Raw genomic sequence first — 18486 nt, 5'->3', positions numbered from 1 at the left:
GGAGGAGGAGAAAGGAACGATCCTCCACCCACCCACCCACCCCGGCTACCCAGTATAAATATAGAGCCCCTTTTACACAAAATGGGGCTCTATATTTTCGTAGATTTATTGTTGTCCACAACGGTGGCTGGAAAGTGGCAGTTCTACAATATTAGAGGCCTCTTAATTTTGTGGAAATGGCCCTTTCTGGCCACAGTTATTGCGCAACAATAAATATACGAAAAAACAGAGCCCTGTTTTGCATAAAAGATAGCGGCTTTCAAAGAGGAGCGGACAGGTGTGGTGCGCTCCTAGATGGCTTGCCAAGCCCTCCAGGGGCTCACGCAGCCTGGCTGATTTGGGTGGGCAGCCGCGGCAGCTGTTCGAGCACCCACCAAGCACGGACTTTAAGGAGTGCATCCATCCCTAATAGTGGCATGCCTGATGAGTCCACCTGATGGGTTCTTGGCTGAGGGCCAGACAAGCAAGATCCATTATTAGGATCGTTCACCATTTGGGTGCTGCAATTTTAAATGGATTGATAGGATTAATCAATTCAAAAAACTGTAATCAACTAAAAAAATGCCTCTAAGTAATCATTTTTTGAAAAAAATACATGTACTTATAAAAATACAGATGGCAAGCACTGCCTTAAAAGAGGTATTTCCCTCAGGTGCACGATATCAGGACTGTTTTACACCTGTCCTGAAAGGCCTGCACTGGTTGCTGATTGCTTTCTGGGCTCAATTCAAGGTTTTGGTCTTAACCTTTAAAGGTCTAAGGGCACAATCCTATGCAGGTTTAGACAGAAAAATGTCCTACAACTCCTGGCATTCCCCAGCCAGCTTTGCTTTGCTGGCTGGGGAATGCTGGGAGTTGTAGGACTTTTTTCTGTCTAAACCTGCATAGGATTGCGCCCTAAATGGCTTAGGACCTGACTATCTAAGGGATCGCCTGTCTTGCTATAAACGTGCCCAAGTACTAAGGTCTGCAGGAGAGGCTCTTTTGAGGGCGCCAGTACCCACAGAGACACATTTGTCTGGCGTATGTGGAAGGCCTTCCTTCAGTGTTGCCCCCAAACTATGGAATGCAATCCCTCCAGAAGATGGCATTTTAGCAGATAAGGTGGTATGTAAATGTTAGCGATGGATGGATGGATGGACGGACGGACGGACGGACGGACAGACAGACAGATGCTTGCTATGAAACATGTGTACATCATCTAGAAACAAAGAAAGCACGCTTCTTGATCCAAAACTATTGTTTTTACCCATATGCAAATGTCTGCAAACTGATAGATTAATAAACTGAAACTAATAGGGTCAATGGACCAAGATTTCTTTAATCTGGTGACTACCCTACTAATTAGCAAAACAAAAACCTGAGAGATCTTAGTCACAGATCTCCCATGCCACATCTGGCAAGATTTCAAGCAGGGATGTCACAGCTCAGCTACTACACTGTACCAGTGCTCATTTTTTTAGTTTTACCACTCAAAACTTTTCAACCTGAAAAGTTTTACCACTTTTCAGGTTGAATTGGTAACATTTCATGCATTGTCATTGATTAATTCAAAATCTTCCTACAAAATCATATGTGAAATATTGCAAAAATCTGTAGAAACATCCTGCCCCACCCTACCCCACCACAAAAATTGCAGGAGGTGGGGTAGGATTACCCTTCAGAATTAAAACTCTGGTATTAAAGGTTGTGAAGGTTTGAGGATTACATAGGCAAAAGGAAAAAAGATCAGGGTTAGAGTCCTGGAGTTTTTTGTTGGGAGGGGATATCGCTGAGAGGAGTGGTTTCATTTCCCTGGTTAAGTTTCATTTTTTCAGGTTTGAAACAGTACTTTCAATTTTGAGGGAGGAGGGTATAAAAAGAGAGCAAGCGAGCCAGTAAGAGTAGAGTCAGGAGACCAGAGCCTGAAGAGGGAGCAGGAAGAAACAACCTACAGGAGTCTAAGTACAGCTAGAGTAAAGGAACGTGTGTTTTGCAACTTTTATTTTCTTTAAGGCCTTTTGTATCACTCAGCTCTATTGTGTAAATACCTATAGATGTGATTGCTTGCTTTAATTTACCAGTAAACTGTTGTGGTTAAACCCTGTGTCTAGAGTATCAGTCACCCCACGTCTGCAGCCTAAACCCCATGTAACTGGAAAGGGAAGGTAAAAAAAGGAAGGTGAGACTCTTAAGGAGGCAAGAGATCCTTAAGGAGTTGCTCAGGGGGTCCAGGTCATAAGGGGAACTCTGACGTAAGTATTATTTTTCCTGTACTACATATAACCCCTTCATGGATCACTGCCTTGTTGTGGCGAAGGGGCTTGCGTAACTCAATGAAGCCATAAGCTATGCCGTGAAGGGCCACCCAAGACGGACAGGTCATGGCAGAGAGTTCTGACAAAATGTGGTCCACTGGAGAAGGAAATGGCAACCCACTCCAGTATTCTTGCCAAGAAAACCCCATGGAATGTATCACAAGGCTAAACGAGATGACGCCGGAAGATGAGCCCCTCAGGTCGGAAGGTGTCCAATATGCTACTGGGGAAGAGCAGAGGGTATTTCCAAGTAGCGCCAGAAAGAGTGAAGCGGCTGGGCCAAACCCGAAAGGACACTCAGCTGTGGATGTGTCTGGCGGTGAAAAGAAAATCCGATGCTGTAAAGAACAATATTGTTTAGGAACCTGGAATGTCAGATCAATGAATCAAGGTAAGCTGGAGGTGGTCAAACATGAGATGGCAAGATTGAACATCGACATCTTGGGAATCAGCAAACTTAAATGGACAGGCATGGGCGAATTTAATTCAGGTGACCATCATATCTACTATTGTGGGCAAGAATCCCTGAGAAGAAATGGAGTAGCACTCATAGTCAACAAAAGGGTGGGAAAAGCAGTACTGGGGTACAATCTTAAAAATGATAGAATGATCTCAGTACGAATCCAAGGCAAACCATTCAACATCACAGTAATTCAAGTCTATGCCCCAACCACTGAGGCCGAAGAAGCTGAGGTTGATCGGTTTTATGAAGACCTACAACACCTTCTAGAACTAACACCAAAAAAAGATGTCCTCTTCATTATAGGGGATTGGAATGCTAAAGTAGGAAGTCAAGAAATCACCAGGATAACAGGCAGGCATGGCCTTGGTGTACAAAATGAAGCAGGACAAAAGCTAATAGAGTTTTGCCAAGAGAACATGCTGATCATAGCAAACACTCTTTTCCAACAGCACAAGAGGCGACTCTACACATGGACGTCACCAGATGGTCAATATCGAAATCAGATTGATTATGTCCTTTGCAGCCAAAGATGGAGAAGCTCCATACAGTCAGCCAAAACAAGACCTGGAGCTGACTGTGGCTCAGATCATGAGCTGCTTCTTGCAAAATTTCGGCTTAAATTGAAGAACGTCGGGAAAACCACTAAACCGTTCAGGTATGACCTAAATCATATCCCTGATGAATATACAGTGGAGGTGAGGAATAGATTTAAGGGATTAGACCTGATAGACAGAGTGCCTGAGGAACTATGGACGGAGGTCCGTAACATTGTTCAGGAGGCAGCAACGAAATCCATCCCAAAGAAAAAGAAATGCAAGAAAGCCAAGTGGCTGTCTGATGAGGCTTTACAAGTAGCTCACGAAAGAAGGGAAGCGAAAAGCAAGGGAGAAAGGGGAAGATATACCCAACTGAATGCAGAGTTCCAGAGAATAGCAAGGAGAGACAAGAAGGCCTTCTTAAATGAACAATGCAAAGAAATCGAGGAAAACAACAGAATGGGAAAGACTAGAGATCTCTTCAAGAAAATTGGAGATCTCAAGGGAACGTTTTGTGCAAAGACGGGCATGATCAAGGATAAAGAAGGCAGGGACCTAACAGAAGCAGATGAGATTAAGAAGAGGTGGAAAGAATACACAGAAGAACTATACAGGAAAGATCTGAATGTCCCTGATAGCCATAATAGTGTGGTCACTGAACTTGAGCCGGACATCCTAGAGAGTGAAGTCAAGTGGGCCTTAGGAAGCATTAGTAACAACAAAGCTAGCGGAGATGACAGTATTCCAGCCGAGCTATTTAAAATCCTAAAAGATGATGCTGTTAAAGTGCTGCATTCAATATGCCAACAAATCTGGAACACTCAACAGTGGCCACAAGACTGGAAAAGGTCAGTTTACATTCCAATTCCAAAGAAGGGCAACGCCAAAGAGTGTTCAAACTACCGCACAATTGCGCTCATTTCACATGCCAGCAAGGTGATGCTCAAAATCCTACAAGCTAGGCTTCAGCAGTATGCGAACCGAGAACTACCGGAAGTACAAGCTGGGTTTCGAAGAGGCAGAGGAACTAGAGATCAAATCGCCAACATTCGCTGCATCATGGAGAAAGCAAGAGAATTCCAGAAAAACGTCTATTTCTGCTTCATTGACTACGCTAAAGCCTTTGATTGTGTGGATCACAACAAACTGTGGCAAATTCTGAAAGTGATGGGAGTACCAGACCACCTTACCTGTCTCCTGAGAAACCTGTACGAGGGTCAAGAAGCAACAGTAAGAACCAGACATGGAACAACCGATTGGTTCAAAATTGGGAAAGGAGTACGACAAGGCTGCATATTGTCACCCTGCTTATTTAACTTATATGCAGAGTACATCATGAGAAATGCCGGGTTGGATGAATCAGAGGTCGGAATTAAGATTGCTGGGAGAATTATCAACAACCTCCGATATGCAGACGATACCACCCTAATGGCAGAAAGCGAAGAGGATCTAAAGAGCCTCTTGTTGAGAGTGAAAGAGGAGAGTGCAAAAGCTGGTTTGAAACTCAACATTAAAAAAACTAAGATCATGGCATCTGGCCCCATCACTTCCTGGCATATAGAAGGGGAAGAAATGGAAGCAGTGACAGATTTTACTTTCTTGGGTTCCAAGATCACCGCAGACGGTGACTGTACCCATGAAATTAAAAGACGCTTGCTCCTTGGGAGGAAAGCTATGGCAAACCTAGACAGCATAGTAAGAAGCAGAGACATCACCTTGCCGACAAAGGTCCGTCTAATCAAAGCTATGGTTTTCCCAGTAGTAATGTATGGCTGTGAGAGCTGGACTATAAGGAAGGCTGAGCGCCGAAGAATTGATGCTTTCGAACTGTGGTGCTGGAGAAGACTCTTACGAGTGCCCTGGACTGCAAGGAGGTCAAATCAGTCCATCCTAAAGGAAATCAACCCTGAGTGCTCATTGGAAGGACAGATAATGAAGCTGAAGCTCCAATATTTTGGCCACCTAATGCGAAGAGAAAACTCCCTGGAAAAGACCCTGATGCTGGGAAAGACTGAAGGCAAAAGGAGAAGGGGACGGCAGAGGATGAGATGGCTAGATAGCATCACCAATGCAATGAATATGAACTTGAGCACGCTCCGGGAGAGAGCGCAGGACAGGAAGGCCTGGCGTGCTATGGTCCATGGGGTCACGAAGAGTCGGACACGACTGAACGACTGAACAACAACAACTACATATAAATGGATTATATCCGATGATTTATATCCAATATTCATCTAACAAGTCCCATTCATTTCAATGGGTCTAATCAAAGTAGGACTAATATTGGATACAACTCAATGTGTCAAGTTTAGTCTTCCTAGTGTTTATGGAGATGATCTGAATTTGTTTCTGGCATATTCTCATGCACCATCACCATCTAAAGTAAGGAAGCAGACTTTCATGTATGATACCTGGTGGCCCTGGTAGGCCTCTGTCTCCTTTTTCACCTTTGACAGCTAGTGGACCACGTACACTCCAGGAACCTGTTTTTAGAAAATGTTTCCATGAGAAAAAGTTATCTCAGTTAAAGGAGAAGTTTTGCACAGCAAATGGATGGCATCCACATTGCACTGGACAGAAGCAGACTTCCAAAGTGTTGTGTTAGCTATCTACATTCTGAAGCTCCAGTGTTTCTAAAGTGACAACCTAAACACTGAACAGCCTGGTTCTTTCCAAGCCTGGCCCAAACCAAAAGGCAGCATTTTTGTTTTTCCTGGTTGTACGTTCACCCCTCCCCTCCCAGGCTGAGCATATGCAAGTCATAGCAGCCATTCTGCAGCCTGGCCCAAATCAGTGGCAGAGTATCTCTTTCCCAGCGCAATTGGTATACAGGGTTGCTCCGTCAGAGGCTACTTGCTGTAGAATGTGCCTCTATTTCATGCTGGTGGTCAACAGTTCTTGCAGGAACAGCAGGTATTTCTCAGGGATAACTGAGCCATCTTTACTCCCATGAGAATAATTTCCAGTAAACTCCAAAGTCATATAATGCTGATTTTGGAAGACACCATGTGACTAAAGATTAGTCTTAGGATTTGTATTATTAGCGGTCCTTCTTTGGGAGCCCCTTCAGTGGTCATTCTTCTGGGAGCCCCCACCAAATAAAGTGAGATGGGTGGCTATTAAGTAGAGGGCCTTTTCTGTTGTGGCACCCTGGTTGTGGAATGAGCTTTGCAGGGAGGCTTGCCTGGCGCCTACGTTGTGGTCTTTTCAGTGCCAGGTTTCAGCACCTCTTATTTGCCCAGGCATTTTAGTCTTTCAGTGTCTGTTGTTTTTAATGTTACCCTGTTTTAAATCTTTGCACTGCTGCTAGGTTTTATTTTGATTTTATACTGTAGTTTTAAGCTTTTAAACTTTGATATTATGTTCCATTGTGTTGTATTTTATGGTTTTAATTGTCATGAACCATCCAGAGAGCTTTGGCTATTGGGCCAAAGAAATGTAATAGAAATGTAATAAATAAATAAACAAAGAAACCAAGAAACAAATGTGGCTCTGAGGTCTGAGCCATATCGATTTCAGACTAGACGCAGACTCAGGATGGTCTGTGGTCTAGTCTCAAATGGATTAAAGGGGTGGGGAAAGAGACCCCACAAATCCATTAGCTTGCCTGTCCACCTACCCACCACATTTCCAACTCTGAAAACAACTTTACCAGTAACTATTTACATCACTAAAACTTAGAAGTGGGGCCTCAGTTATTGACACACTTACCATCTCTTGCTTCTTCTTGGTTTCCAAGGTGATCAGTGCTTGCCTACACAGAAAGAGACCAAATACATTCAAAATGCAGTTAACATAAATGTACTCCGAGACGGTGTCTTCATGTGCGATTTCTCACCTTTAACTATGCTCTTAGAACACAAGCACAGTCCAATAGCAAGATTGCTTTGCATAACGTTTGTTGGATTACCAAAGCACTGTTGTCTAAACAGCAACAGTTGTGGCCTGTTTAGTGTTGAAGGTTCTTTGCCACATAGCATGCATTCTTGCAGCTCTAAGGAAACCCCACATGCCATGCTAGTTCATGCACTTAGAGTAATACATGCATGCCACAATGATGACTCTGGATGATCACTGCGGTGTAATTGTGCGCAGAATCTGGATTTTAAAACGACAGATTGTGTTGGCACTTCTATTGGTGGTTAGATCAAACTGATAGATGTTTACATTTCAAACAAACGGACAGCACCTTAGGGATAGACTAGATGATGCTATGAAATCTATGATCAGATCTCCCTGGAGGTTTTGAAAGGGTAAAAGTAGTTGTGCACCCGCTGCCAGCCCCCCAATTTGGAGTGGGCCCATAGTGCTGGGGGTGGTATTTCCCTTTCCCCCTGTCCAGTTTCCTAATCTGACCACCTCCTCCACAGGAGCTATGGTTAGCCTCACAGGGGCAAACATACAGGTACCATGAGGCTACATGAGATCCATTTTTTAACTGGAGATGCCAGGGACTGAACTGGGACCTAAAGCATGCGCTCTGCCATTGAGCTGTGGCTCCTGGATATGCCCTCCACATCCCCATCAAAGGACACAGCCATCCAGATTGCTCAAGAGAGCTTTGATGAACATCACAATACAAATGGGGCTGTGTATCCAGGTGTGCATTGGCAATATGCATGGATTTACTTATTTATTTTGCTGTACTGAGGTGCATATGCAGCGGCACCTGAGGCACTGTGAGGCGGCCCTGGAGACTGCCCGTACAGGCACTCCAGGCAGCCTCCAGGACCACCTCACAATGCTTCACTTTGAGGAAGGACCCTCAAAGCATGGCATTCAGGCCTGTGTGACTCTCCGGAGCGGCTGCTTACCCAATCTCTCATTTGGGCGAGTCTCCTAGAGCGAAAGATCAGATGGGCTTTCCAGAGAGGCTGCCTGCCCACCTACTCTCTCGCTCTGGGAGAGTCCCCCAAATGAGAAATTGGGTAGGTAGTCTCTCCGGAGAGGGGCATCAACCACTTTGTGCGACTGATGCAGCTCTCTGGAGAGGCCACCCGCCCACTCGATCTCTCTCGCTTTGGGAGAGTCCTCAAAGCGAGAGATCAGGCGGGCGAGTGGGTGGCCTCTCCAGAGAGCCTTCTCACCCAATCTCTCACTCTGAGCCTTGTCCCAAAGGGAGAAATCGGGTGGGCGAACTCTCCGGAGAGCCTGCCCACCTGATCTCTCATTTGGGGAGAGGGCTCAGAGCAAGAGATGGGGGCAGGGAGCTGCTTCTCCATGGAGTTCTGCTAGCTTGCTGTCTCCCGCCGTGGCATTCGATGCAGTGGGGAAGCAGGGCCAGTGCCGCGGTAGTGGCTTTGCCCGCACGGACCTTCCTGAAGTGGAAGGGGGTCATCATGATCTGCCACCCCTCCCAAACAACCTCCTGAGTAGGGGATTCACTGTGCCTCATGGGAGGGCCGTCCCTGTGCATATATTAAAATAAATGCTTCCTTTAGAAATAATATTTTTTTAAAGGGCAGCTATTTCAAAGTAGATTTTACTTAAGACTGAAGGGAGTTTTAACAACCGATAACAAAAAATGCACTGTGTACCTATAGAAATGTTTGCATTCACACACATACACATACACACAGAGCGCCTCTGCAAGTACAATATTTACTTTCTAAGAAACATGGAGCTCTTGCTTATAGAATGATATCATGATAATATTAAGCCCAAAGCGTATAGTTTTATTTATATTTCTCCTGAACCTCTGCTTTAATGAGCATGTAAACAAGGGATCACCACTATCTGTTATCTTAGAAGTTTGCCCTGCCTTGAAGGTACACATTCAACATACAATGTTATTAGAGTGGGTGGTGAAGCAATAGACAAGAACAAAAAACAGATACATCAGAATATAACATGATACATATTTGTGTTGCTAGTCCTCATGACCCATGCACACAAGCATATATTTACCAATGAACAATATTAAGCATGGATACTGTATATGACTTACTGTTGTTTTGCACTGTGGCCTGGGAGAAATTGGGAAAACTGTCTATTCAAAAATTGGAGGAAAATAAGTACAGCAAATTCTATTTTTTAAAAGCAGTATATTAATAAAAGAAGCCTGACCTCATTGGAAGGATTTTTCAGTTTGGACATTGAAAACTCACGTAATAGAGTACTTCCAGTTGCGAAAACGATGCACACGCATAGGTTCAGTTGCTTAACACAGTTTGCAACACAGTACATGCAAATACAATTTCCAACCTTGCAAGGGGGAAAGCCATTTGAGGAGGCATTTTGGAACACGGCAATTATCCCCTCCCTGCTCCCCCCACTGCTTGTTTGCTATCAGGTGTACTCTCCTGAAAATGGGCATCACACCCACTTTTTCCCAGGCTGCCTTTATTTTAAGGTGGCTACAGTTACATACACTTGTTCTGCAGTTAGAAACTTTCAAGAATAGCTTTAGAAGGGTTTCCACTTTTTAACCCACTAGAAACTTAGCTGTCAAGCAGTATTGTCAAGATAATGTTCAAATCTGAAACCTATTTTAAGAACTCTCCCGTGTTGGAACATAGAGAGGGTTTATCATGTTGGAGCACTTTACGTCCAACAGGAGCAAGCCCCCGTACGCTCATATGCGCAGCGACATGGAGATAATCATCCTCCGTTCCCAGCATCTGACAATATTGCCACTGAAGATGGAGAATACATTTAGCTGTCATGGTTCGTGGCCACTTATTCTCTGTGACAGACCTATCCTCTAAGACCCTTTGGATGCTGCGATTTGGCTAAATCCAAACAGGATGAGAAATCTGAATGTACTTACTCCTTTAACATATACCACACGGCCTGGAGGCCCTGGAGGTCCAGGTGGTCCACGCGAACCAGGGAGGCCCTAGAAAGACAAAAATGAAGGAAGCATCAGGGATTACTCTCAAATTGCAGCACATGGGTTTGAATGGGGCGTGCAGAACAGGGGAAGCATCTGTCTCACTGCTTTTTAATCCTAGCTTTTCATATATATATTTTAAGAAGAAAGTACATTTTCATTCTCTGTGGTTTCCAAAGAAAGTTTATGAAATATCATGTTGGCATAGACAGAAAAGGGCTGGGGGGGAGACTCCTATCAGCAAGGGGTGGAGCCTCTTGAGTTCTGCCCTCCCCCCAGCTTTCCTCAAACAAATGCTGGAGTGGAATGCTTTTTATTTGGGGGAAAATGTGTTTCTACACACAGATATTTGATCCCCAATATTTCAGTGGCAGGAAACACATGGTAATATTGTTGAGGAATTCAGTCTTTGCAAATTCTCATGCAAACTAACTTTATCCTCACCACCTGGACTAATATGCAGATTGGAACATGATTCCCCTTTGGATTTTGCACTTCTCTGGTTCTCAGCTCAAAAAACGTCTAGAATGCATTTCAAAATGCCTACTTTAGGATAAAATATGGTAAGAAATGTGTACTTTGAAATGAAATACATTTATAAAGCTGTGCCACGTGCTTGACAACCCACTTGCAGAGTTCCGAGCAGGAAGCAAAACATGATGTTTATTCAGTCCCATCTGGGCCACCGTATATAGTATGACAGATAGGCCACATTTACCTCAGTGGATCCCAAGTTGTATGACAGGGGATTGGAACATGTGGCCCTCCAGATGTGGTTGAACTACAACTCCCATGAGATCTGATGGGAACTGTAGTTCATCAACATCCCCACCCCGGTTGTATGGCTTCTCATCACTTCATTACTCATTGCTTTATTACTCAATACTTGACAACTGAATGTGTGAATTGACTCTATTGGAAAGTACTGCGTTTGAAGCAACACTGGGAGAGAGGAAAGTTCTGAGCTGTGATGGTTCAGTCATAGATGCAACTCATCTTGATGTTGCAAACACTGACAAGCGTGCATGTGTGAAGCAACTTTAGCACTCTTGAAGGAAGCTATATGCGGATAGTTCAAATGTACCTGAAAATCAATTTGCCATGTGAGTCACTTTGACCCATGTTTATTCTACTCTTGGTATAAGAACAGGTACATCTATTGATCTCAGCATGGGGTTAAGACATAAGAACATAAGAAGAATCCTGCTGTATTAGGCCAAGAGTAGGGATGTACAGATCAGCAAAATTTGAGCTTGCAAAGGTCCTCCGAATTTCACCTCAAAACTCGTTCCAACTCGTGTCCATATCAGATTGTGAGCTTTCTTTTTGCACAAAAATGTGTGTGAAATTTCATGAATATTTTTCCAAATATACACATGAATTGTGTGCATTTTTGAATTGTACTTCTTTTCTCCTATTGATTAAAGCATGTTTGTGCACACTTTTCAAACATGTTTTCATCTGCATTTTTCAAATGTATTCATTTTATGAGGGCATTTTTTGTTGTTCCATGAATCATATCACAAGCTCAGAAATGTACAGACGTGAACCACAGATTGCATTCTGGTCTGCGTTTGGTTCCAGAAGGTATGAACTGAGTAAAGTCTGGTCAAAAATAAAGTGAAATTAATTTCTCATAAATCCCAAGCCAACGGCCCATTTTACTCAACATCCTGTTCCCAACAGTGGCTAGCCAGAGGTTTTCAGTAAGCCAGCAAGGACAGTATGATGGCAAAAGCCCTCTCCTGTTGTATGCTATCCCAGCGACTGGATTTCAGAGGTATACTGCCTCTGAGCATGGAGGTTCCATTTGGTTATCATAGCTAACACCACTAATAAACTTTGTCTACTCCCCTTTCAAAGCCACCTAAACCAGTGGCTGTCACCACATCCTATGCCAGTAAATCCATGTTAATTATGCATTATGTGAAGAAGTACTTCCTTTTGTCTGTCCAGACTATAGCTGCATCTTCTTATACAATTAGTAGGAACTCTTCATTTCTATAGCACTTACATATAATGTTATACCCCGTTCACCTTTTATGCCTTTCAGTCCATTCAGGCCAGGGCGTCCCTACAGGAAAAATACACACAAGACAAACAAATGTGTTAGTGCTTATATAAAAATGATAAAAACATTAAATCCCCTCAGAAAAGATGTACATACAGGCCGGCCAGGAAAACCAAGTTCTCCTTTAAGTCCTGGAATTCCAGTTGGCCCCTAAAGACAAAAAGGAGTGTGATGAGCAGAGAGAAAAGAAAACTGGAAAAACGCTATATATGTGCAGTGTGTTTGTGGCAGCATTTGCACTTTTAATTTTTGTAGCGGCAATACAGCTATATATTGCTGCAAGTGACTCTACCACAGTAGCATTCACACCTAAGCGTGGTACATACATTGTTTAAAAGCAGAGTTAGGGTGCTTCTAGACAGAGGGCTCTTAGCACTACTAATGAGAAGGCACTGTGCAACTATTCCATCTTTTCTTTCTTAGGGCACAATCCTATGCATGTTTGGACAGAAAAAAGTCCTACAACTCCTAGCATTCCCCAGCCAGTATGGAGTTTTAGGACTTTTTTCTGTCTAAACATGCATAGGATTGTGCCCTTAATGGATTAATATGCCATTGGCTGTGCTTCCTGAATGGTTAGTGCCCCACTTTTGTCAAACCCCTTGAATTACAGCTGAAAGTCCTGACTTCGCTCCCATCTGGGTGTGTTTCCTTTCAACTTCAATGTGGTGGTGTACAGAGGCCAACTGCCAAAACAGTTATCCTTGTTCCACTATTTCTGGTCCTGACTGTAAATAAAAGATACTTATTGCAAAAAGCTTTATTTGCACTGCAAATACCCTATGATTTCTTAATTACCATATATGAAACCGAAGACTTTTAATTTATAGAAAAATAAGAGCAAATACAGAGATCAGAACTTAGATAATGGAAGTAGCAATGTAGCTTGTAAGGAAAAATTAATACTGGAAGTTGATGGGATTGGATATGAGTTGGTAACTTGGGTTGGGGAGGACCAGGTCCAGAATTTTGGTGGTGGATTTTGTATGGAAAGTTATTTAAACCAAAGCAATTTCAATTATAATAAATCTGAGTTATCTCCAAAGTATTTAGAGGCCCCTCATAATATGAGGCCCTAAGCCATGGCTTACTTGGCTTGTTCCTAAATCTGGCACTGGGGTTACAAGCTGAAGATGATGACGAACAGACTTCTTCCATCTGCCTTGTCACTCAAAGGGTGGGGTGGCTAAATATCTCTTCAAAAATGGTGCCCGATTCATCAGGGGCGCTTATTATTTGATGAATTGGGTTGATTAGATGTAGCAGCCCTATATGAAATAAAAGCAAAATCCCTTGATAAGCTCTGTGGTGTAATTATTTTGGAATACTTCTGGAATACTCGGAAAAAGCAGAGGAGCCTGGCATTCCAGTTCCTGAGGGACACTTGCCTACGATTTTTGCCAACATCCCCATGGTAACTTAAAAGTGTGCTCTGGGGCTGGAAGTAAAGGATACACTTGCTGCTTCTTTTTTTTGGTTCTGATGTATAACTATATTTGGAAATGAAAAAGAATACATAACGGCGTCCTTTCCTCATAACAGTGAGAAATATCTTTGGTTAATAAAATTGTACATTCTATCATGCATTTCAATATCTTAAAACGGCATCTAATGCCAAGGTTGTGGCAAAATGCAAATGTATAGATAATTGGTTAAAAGGCAGACAATTGATCAACTAGAAAGTATTGAATCAGTTAACAGACTTATTTAAAAGATTTTAGCACACAAAATTTGTATAGTAATTAAGAATCTGCAACAACACATAGCTTGCAGTCCCCCACTAGACCACTAGCATGCATAAGCAGCTGCTGGCTCCTTGGACTTGGAAGGAATGCTGGCCTGGGTGGACCTTAGTGTGGCCCAGCTAGGTACATCTGATGGTCTCGTGCCAGAGTGCATGTTCAGGATCACTTAACCCAGGCTAGTTATGTCCTAAAGCTCAGAGATCCCAGGTAGTGCATTCTGGCTTTGTACATTTATAAACACACATTGGTGGACCTCAAGAATTCTAGTAAAAACAAAAATTAGATCATGCAAACCTGACATTATTTCATCCCAATATACAACTTGTACTGCTCAATCTCTCCTAAGAAGATGTATTGGGAAGTATGCATGCTTAAGATATGAGTCTTAAAATATGCTCTAATTCTTAATTAGCAAAGGAGAGTGAAACACCTGGTGCAGTATCAGTTAGTTTGCCCACATTACTCTCACACTGTCGTCCCACAGGGATGCACTTTATCATGAAATTCCATGGCCTTGAAGTCAATAAACCCCATCAGAACAGAGGAAGACCATAAAAGGATGACAGAGCAGAAGAAAAGGACTTAAAGCTGAAATTAAGAAAAAAAGTGAGTGTGAACGAGGCAGAAATGAAATAGACAAATGGCACCTAATGAGTCTGGTGTAGGTTTATTCAGAATGAAAACAGATGTAGGATTTTAAGAGGAGAAACAGCAGGTTCTTTATCCATGGTAGAAGCACAGCTTCATAACTTGCACAACAGACATCCACACCAGCAAGTCAAATCAGCCCTGAATCATGCTCCATAACTCATAATTTAGGCTCCTAAATTATTACATAAATTTTAATTTTAATTTATGTTTTAAAGCACCACAAGTATGTTTCTTAGTGTATACATTTATCATTCACTTTGCAAAAACATCAGAAACATTTAAAAACAACTGGAAAAGTGTTGCAGGGCTGGGGATAGGATGCCGGTTGATGATGCAATAGGTTCTCTCCGCAACCAGCTTTTCTCCATTGTAGCCAAAAGACTCTGGGAACCATCTGAACAGGGGATTCCCCCTCACCCCCCCGAGCTCGTTCCACTACAAAGCAGTGGAGGTGCTATCAAATCATCTTCAGCACACTTAAAAAATGACATCTGCCTTCAGCCTGAGTTAGAATAGTAGTTGACAATACAGTGAAGAATTGCATTATGAGGGGAAAAAATACATACAGAAATTATTCACTAATTGCAGAGCAATCAATTTTAACAACTTCCCCTAGGGCTGCATTTCAAAGTGTACTTACTAGGGAGTAAGTTCCTAGGAAATTTGTTGGACTTATTTCTGAACAAACATAGTTAAGACTGGACTGTAAGAGGCCAAAAGAATGCAAAAATAGAGCCATGGCTCAGATCCTATAAGCGCTTACCTGAGTATAGCCCTGCTGAAAATTATAAGTCTATAGGCCAGAGGTGGGCAACTTGTGGCCCTCCAGATGTTGTTGGACTGCAATTCCCATCATCCCTAAGCTGGCTAGGGCTGATGGGAGTTGCAGTCTGACAACATTTGGAGGGCCACAAGTTGCCCACTTCTGCTATAGGCATACATTCACTTGATTTTTCTTTGGAAGGCTTTCATCTGTTCACAACCTGCTCCTACTCTGGTACCTCCATCCAGAATTGTACATGGTATACTTTGTTCTCTTGTACCAGTCCTATTTACTGAAAGCTCATAAAAATGAAATCCTTCAGAGGCAGCCCAGAGGAATTCATTTCTTTTTGAGACTATAACTCTGCAGTGTTGCTGAAAGGCTCTTGCTGTTGTGCTCACACCATTATTGCCTTATATGAGATTTGGATGATTTTCTTTTAATGTCAGGGATTTTGTAGGGGTAGAAACTGAAGTGGAATTAAATGCTTGCCTTTATTCATTCAGATGACATTTCATCGTAAGGCGCACAAGTGTGGTGTAGTGACTAGATGTGAGACTTGGGACCTTGGATTCAAATCCCTGCTCAAAAACTCACTGGGTGGCCTTGCCCCCACCCCACATATATCTTGCCCTTCCTTCAAAGAGCTCAGGGTGATTGCGGGGGGGGGGGGCAGCAGTTATCCTCACAAAAACAATGTGAATTATGTTAGGCTGAGAATAAGCGACTACCTCAGGGTGACTCAGTGAGCTTGATGTCTGAACATGGATTTCAACCAAGGTCTCTCTAGTCTGAGTCCATCTACAACACCACACTTACTTCCTGTAAGCTCCAGTTAAGCCTACCTCACAGGGCTCCTGTGAGGATAAAACTGGGAGGGAAAATGCATGCATGGTGTTCTTCGAAAGGTGAGATACAAGTGTGATAAAAATCATAGTGTCCCACCTCTATCCCTCAGTTGAAAGGTGATAATTGTTTTTCAGTTGTTTTCCACGAACGATGCATGCTCAAGGTGAAAAAGCACAGTGTATTTTCTTTTCCTCTTAGAAAATATACTGGTATCTCAGGTTGGCGCTGGGAAGAGGGGCTTTGAAGTTGTAAACATGCGATTCTTCCAAAACATACCTGGTTCAAGGTCTTTCCATCCATAACGTTTTGTAAGACGCTGGAAAGATTTCCAAACATGTGGAGTGATCTTTGGAAAGTGTGCTTTGTATGATTGCCTTATCTATTCCATAGCTAGAATGCCATTGACCACAACAGGGCTGCACAGGAGTGGGACAGGAATATGTTAATAAACCAAACCAAGTCAAGCCCGCCTCTTTCATTAGCCTATGCAAGGCAGAGGAGCCATTTCAGGTTTCAGTAGGGGTAAAAGATGTTTGGGTGTAACCCGGTGTGTATACACTAGGGATGCTGGATCGAGACAGACTAAAATGAGCTTGGATTTCTAAGAATCCGACCTGCGGAATCCTCTGCAGAGCGCCACCCCCAGGCCGCGTGGAGTCTGTGGACTTTCGGATTTTTTTTTTAACTTTCCCAAAATTTACGCATATTTATTCATGGGAAAATACACATGTTTCTGCAGAGGAAAAGTTGAATGGAATGGGGGACAATACACTAAATGTTACAGGCTAAGGTAAATTATGTAAATGGTTATGAAACCTCTTACGTAATTATTTGCGTATTTTTCCGCATGATGAAAAAATAATAATTTGCATCCGTCTGTGAGCGGACGATGGAACAAAAGGTGCCTGACAATCCACAAAACACAGACAGAGCGGATTTACCCAGTCGATACATCCTTAGTATGCACACACATATATATGAATGGGACAGCAAGATTCACAGCAAGGCTAAAAGGACTGCTCTCGGATATATTCAAAATTAAATGGTAGTGTATTTTAAGTCCATTTGCTTTGGGTTACATTTTATACGGCAGCATAACCGTATACGGCAGAGATATAGGTATTTCCTGAGGGAAAAAGTGCTCTATAAGTGGGAAGGGGCGTCTACCGCCTTGCGCTCCCTAAATGGTGTCACCACCACCTTTGTGCAAGGGCTGGCCAGAAATGCAGCATCTAAGGGTGCAATAGTATGCATGTTTAGACAGAAGAAAGTCCGACAACGCCCAGCATTCCCCAGCCAGCTATGCTGGGAGTTGTAAGACTTTCTTCTGTCTAAGCATGCATACGATTGCACCCTACGTGAGTTACTAGAGCCGGGATGGGTAACTTCAGAGGATCTGGGAGCCACTTTCCACCCACCACCGAGCCCCCATGGGCCATTTTCCTACTGTTGCCATGCCATCCAAAAAGGACAAACTGAGCTTGTTATCTGAGCTTGCAGATAAAAGGCCTGGAGGTGGTTCTGAGTGTTACATTTGCATTTGGTAGCTGTTCACTGGAACTCCCAACATGAGGTCCAAAGAGGTGTCCATGTGAGTGAAGGAGGCCATCATTAGGCTGAGGAAGCAAAATAAACCCATCAGAGAGATAGCAAAAACAGTGGGAGTGGCCAATACAACAGTTTGGAACATCCTGAAAAAGAAGGAATTAACTGGCCAGCTCAGCAACAGCAAAAGGCCTGGAAGACCATGGAAGACAACTAAACTGGATGACTGCAGAATTCTGCTCATGGTGAAGAGGGACTCTTTCACAACATCTAGCCAGGTCAAGAACGCTCTTGCAGAGGTAGGCATGTCATTGTCAACATCTTCAGTCAAGAGACGGCTTTATGAATGTAAATACAGAGGCTTCACAACAAGGTGCAAACCACTGGTAACGCTCAAGAACAGGAAGGCCAGAGTAGCCTTTGCCAGCAAACACCTAAAAAAGCCTGCCCAGTTCTGGAAGAAGATTCTTTGGACTGATGAAACCAAGAGTAACTTGTACTCGAATGATGGGAAGAGAGAAGTATGGAGAAGGAAAGGAACAGCTCATGATCCAAAGCATACCACATCATCTGTCAAACATGGTGGAGGCAGTGTTATGGCATGGGCTTGTATGGCTGCCAATGGAATGAGGTCACTGGTGTTTATTGATGACCTGACTGCTGATAAAAGCAGCAGGATGAATTCTGAAGTGTATAGGACTATACTTTCTGCTCAGATTCAGCCGAATGCTGCC

General features: G+C 43.2%; 1 protein-coding gene across 1 annotated transcript in view; it reads right to left on the bottom strand.

Moving 5' to 3' along the window:
* Nucleotides 1-18486, bottom strand: part of COL15A1 (collagen type XV alpha 1 chain) — a 226752-nt gene that overhangs the window by 24001 nt on the left and 184265 nt on the right. Inside the window, exons 28-33 of the mRNA XM_084857603.1 lie at nt 12296-12349; nt 12143-12202; nt 10066-10134; nt 9244-9285; nt 7008-7050; nt 5708-5779 (exon numbers count right to left, since the gene is read on the bottom strand). Coding sequence (XP_084713729.1) covers nt 5708-5779; nt 7008-7050; nt 9244-9285; nt 10066-10134; nt 12143-12202; nt 12296-12349 — 340 coding nt within the window. The remainder of the gene's footprint in view (nt 1-5707; nt 5780-7007; nt 7051-9243; nt 9286-10065; nt 10135-12142; nt 12203-12295; nt 12350-18486) is intronic.

Source organism: Heloderma suspectum, chromosome 5, assembly GCF_057233095.1.
Source record: "Heloderma suspectum isolate Gila_16-S chromosome 5, 16-S_ref, whole genome shotgun sequence".
NCBI classification, from domain to species: domain Eukaryota; kingdom Metazoa; phylum Chordata; class Lepidosauria; order Squamata; family Helodermatidae; genus Heloderma; species Heloderma suspectum.
The sequence above is the reverse complement of the archived record's forward strand: the minus strand, read 5'-3'. Positions and strand labels throughout refer to the sequence as shown.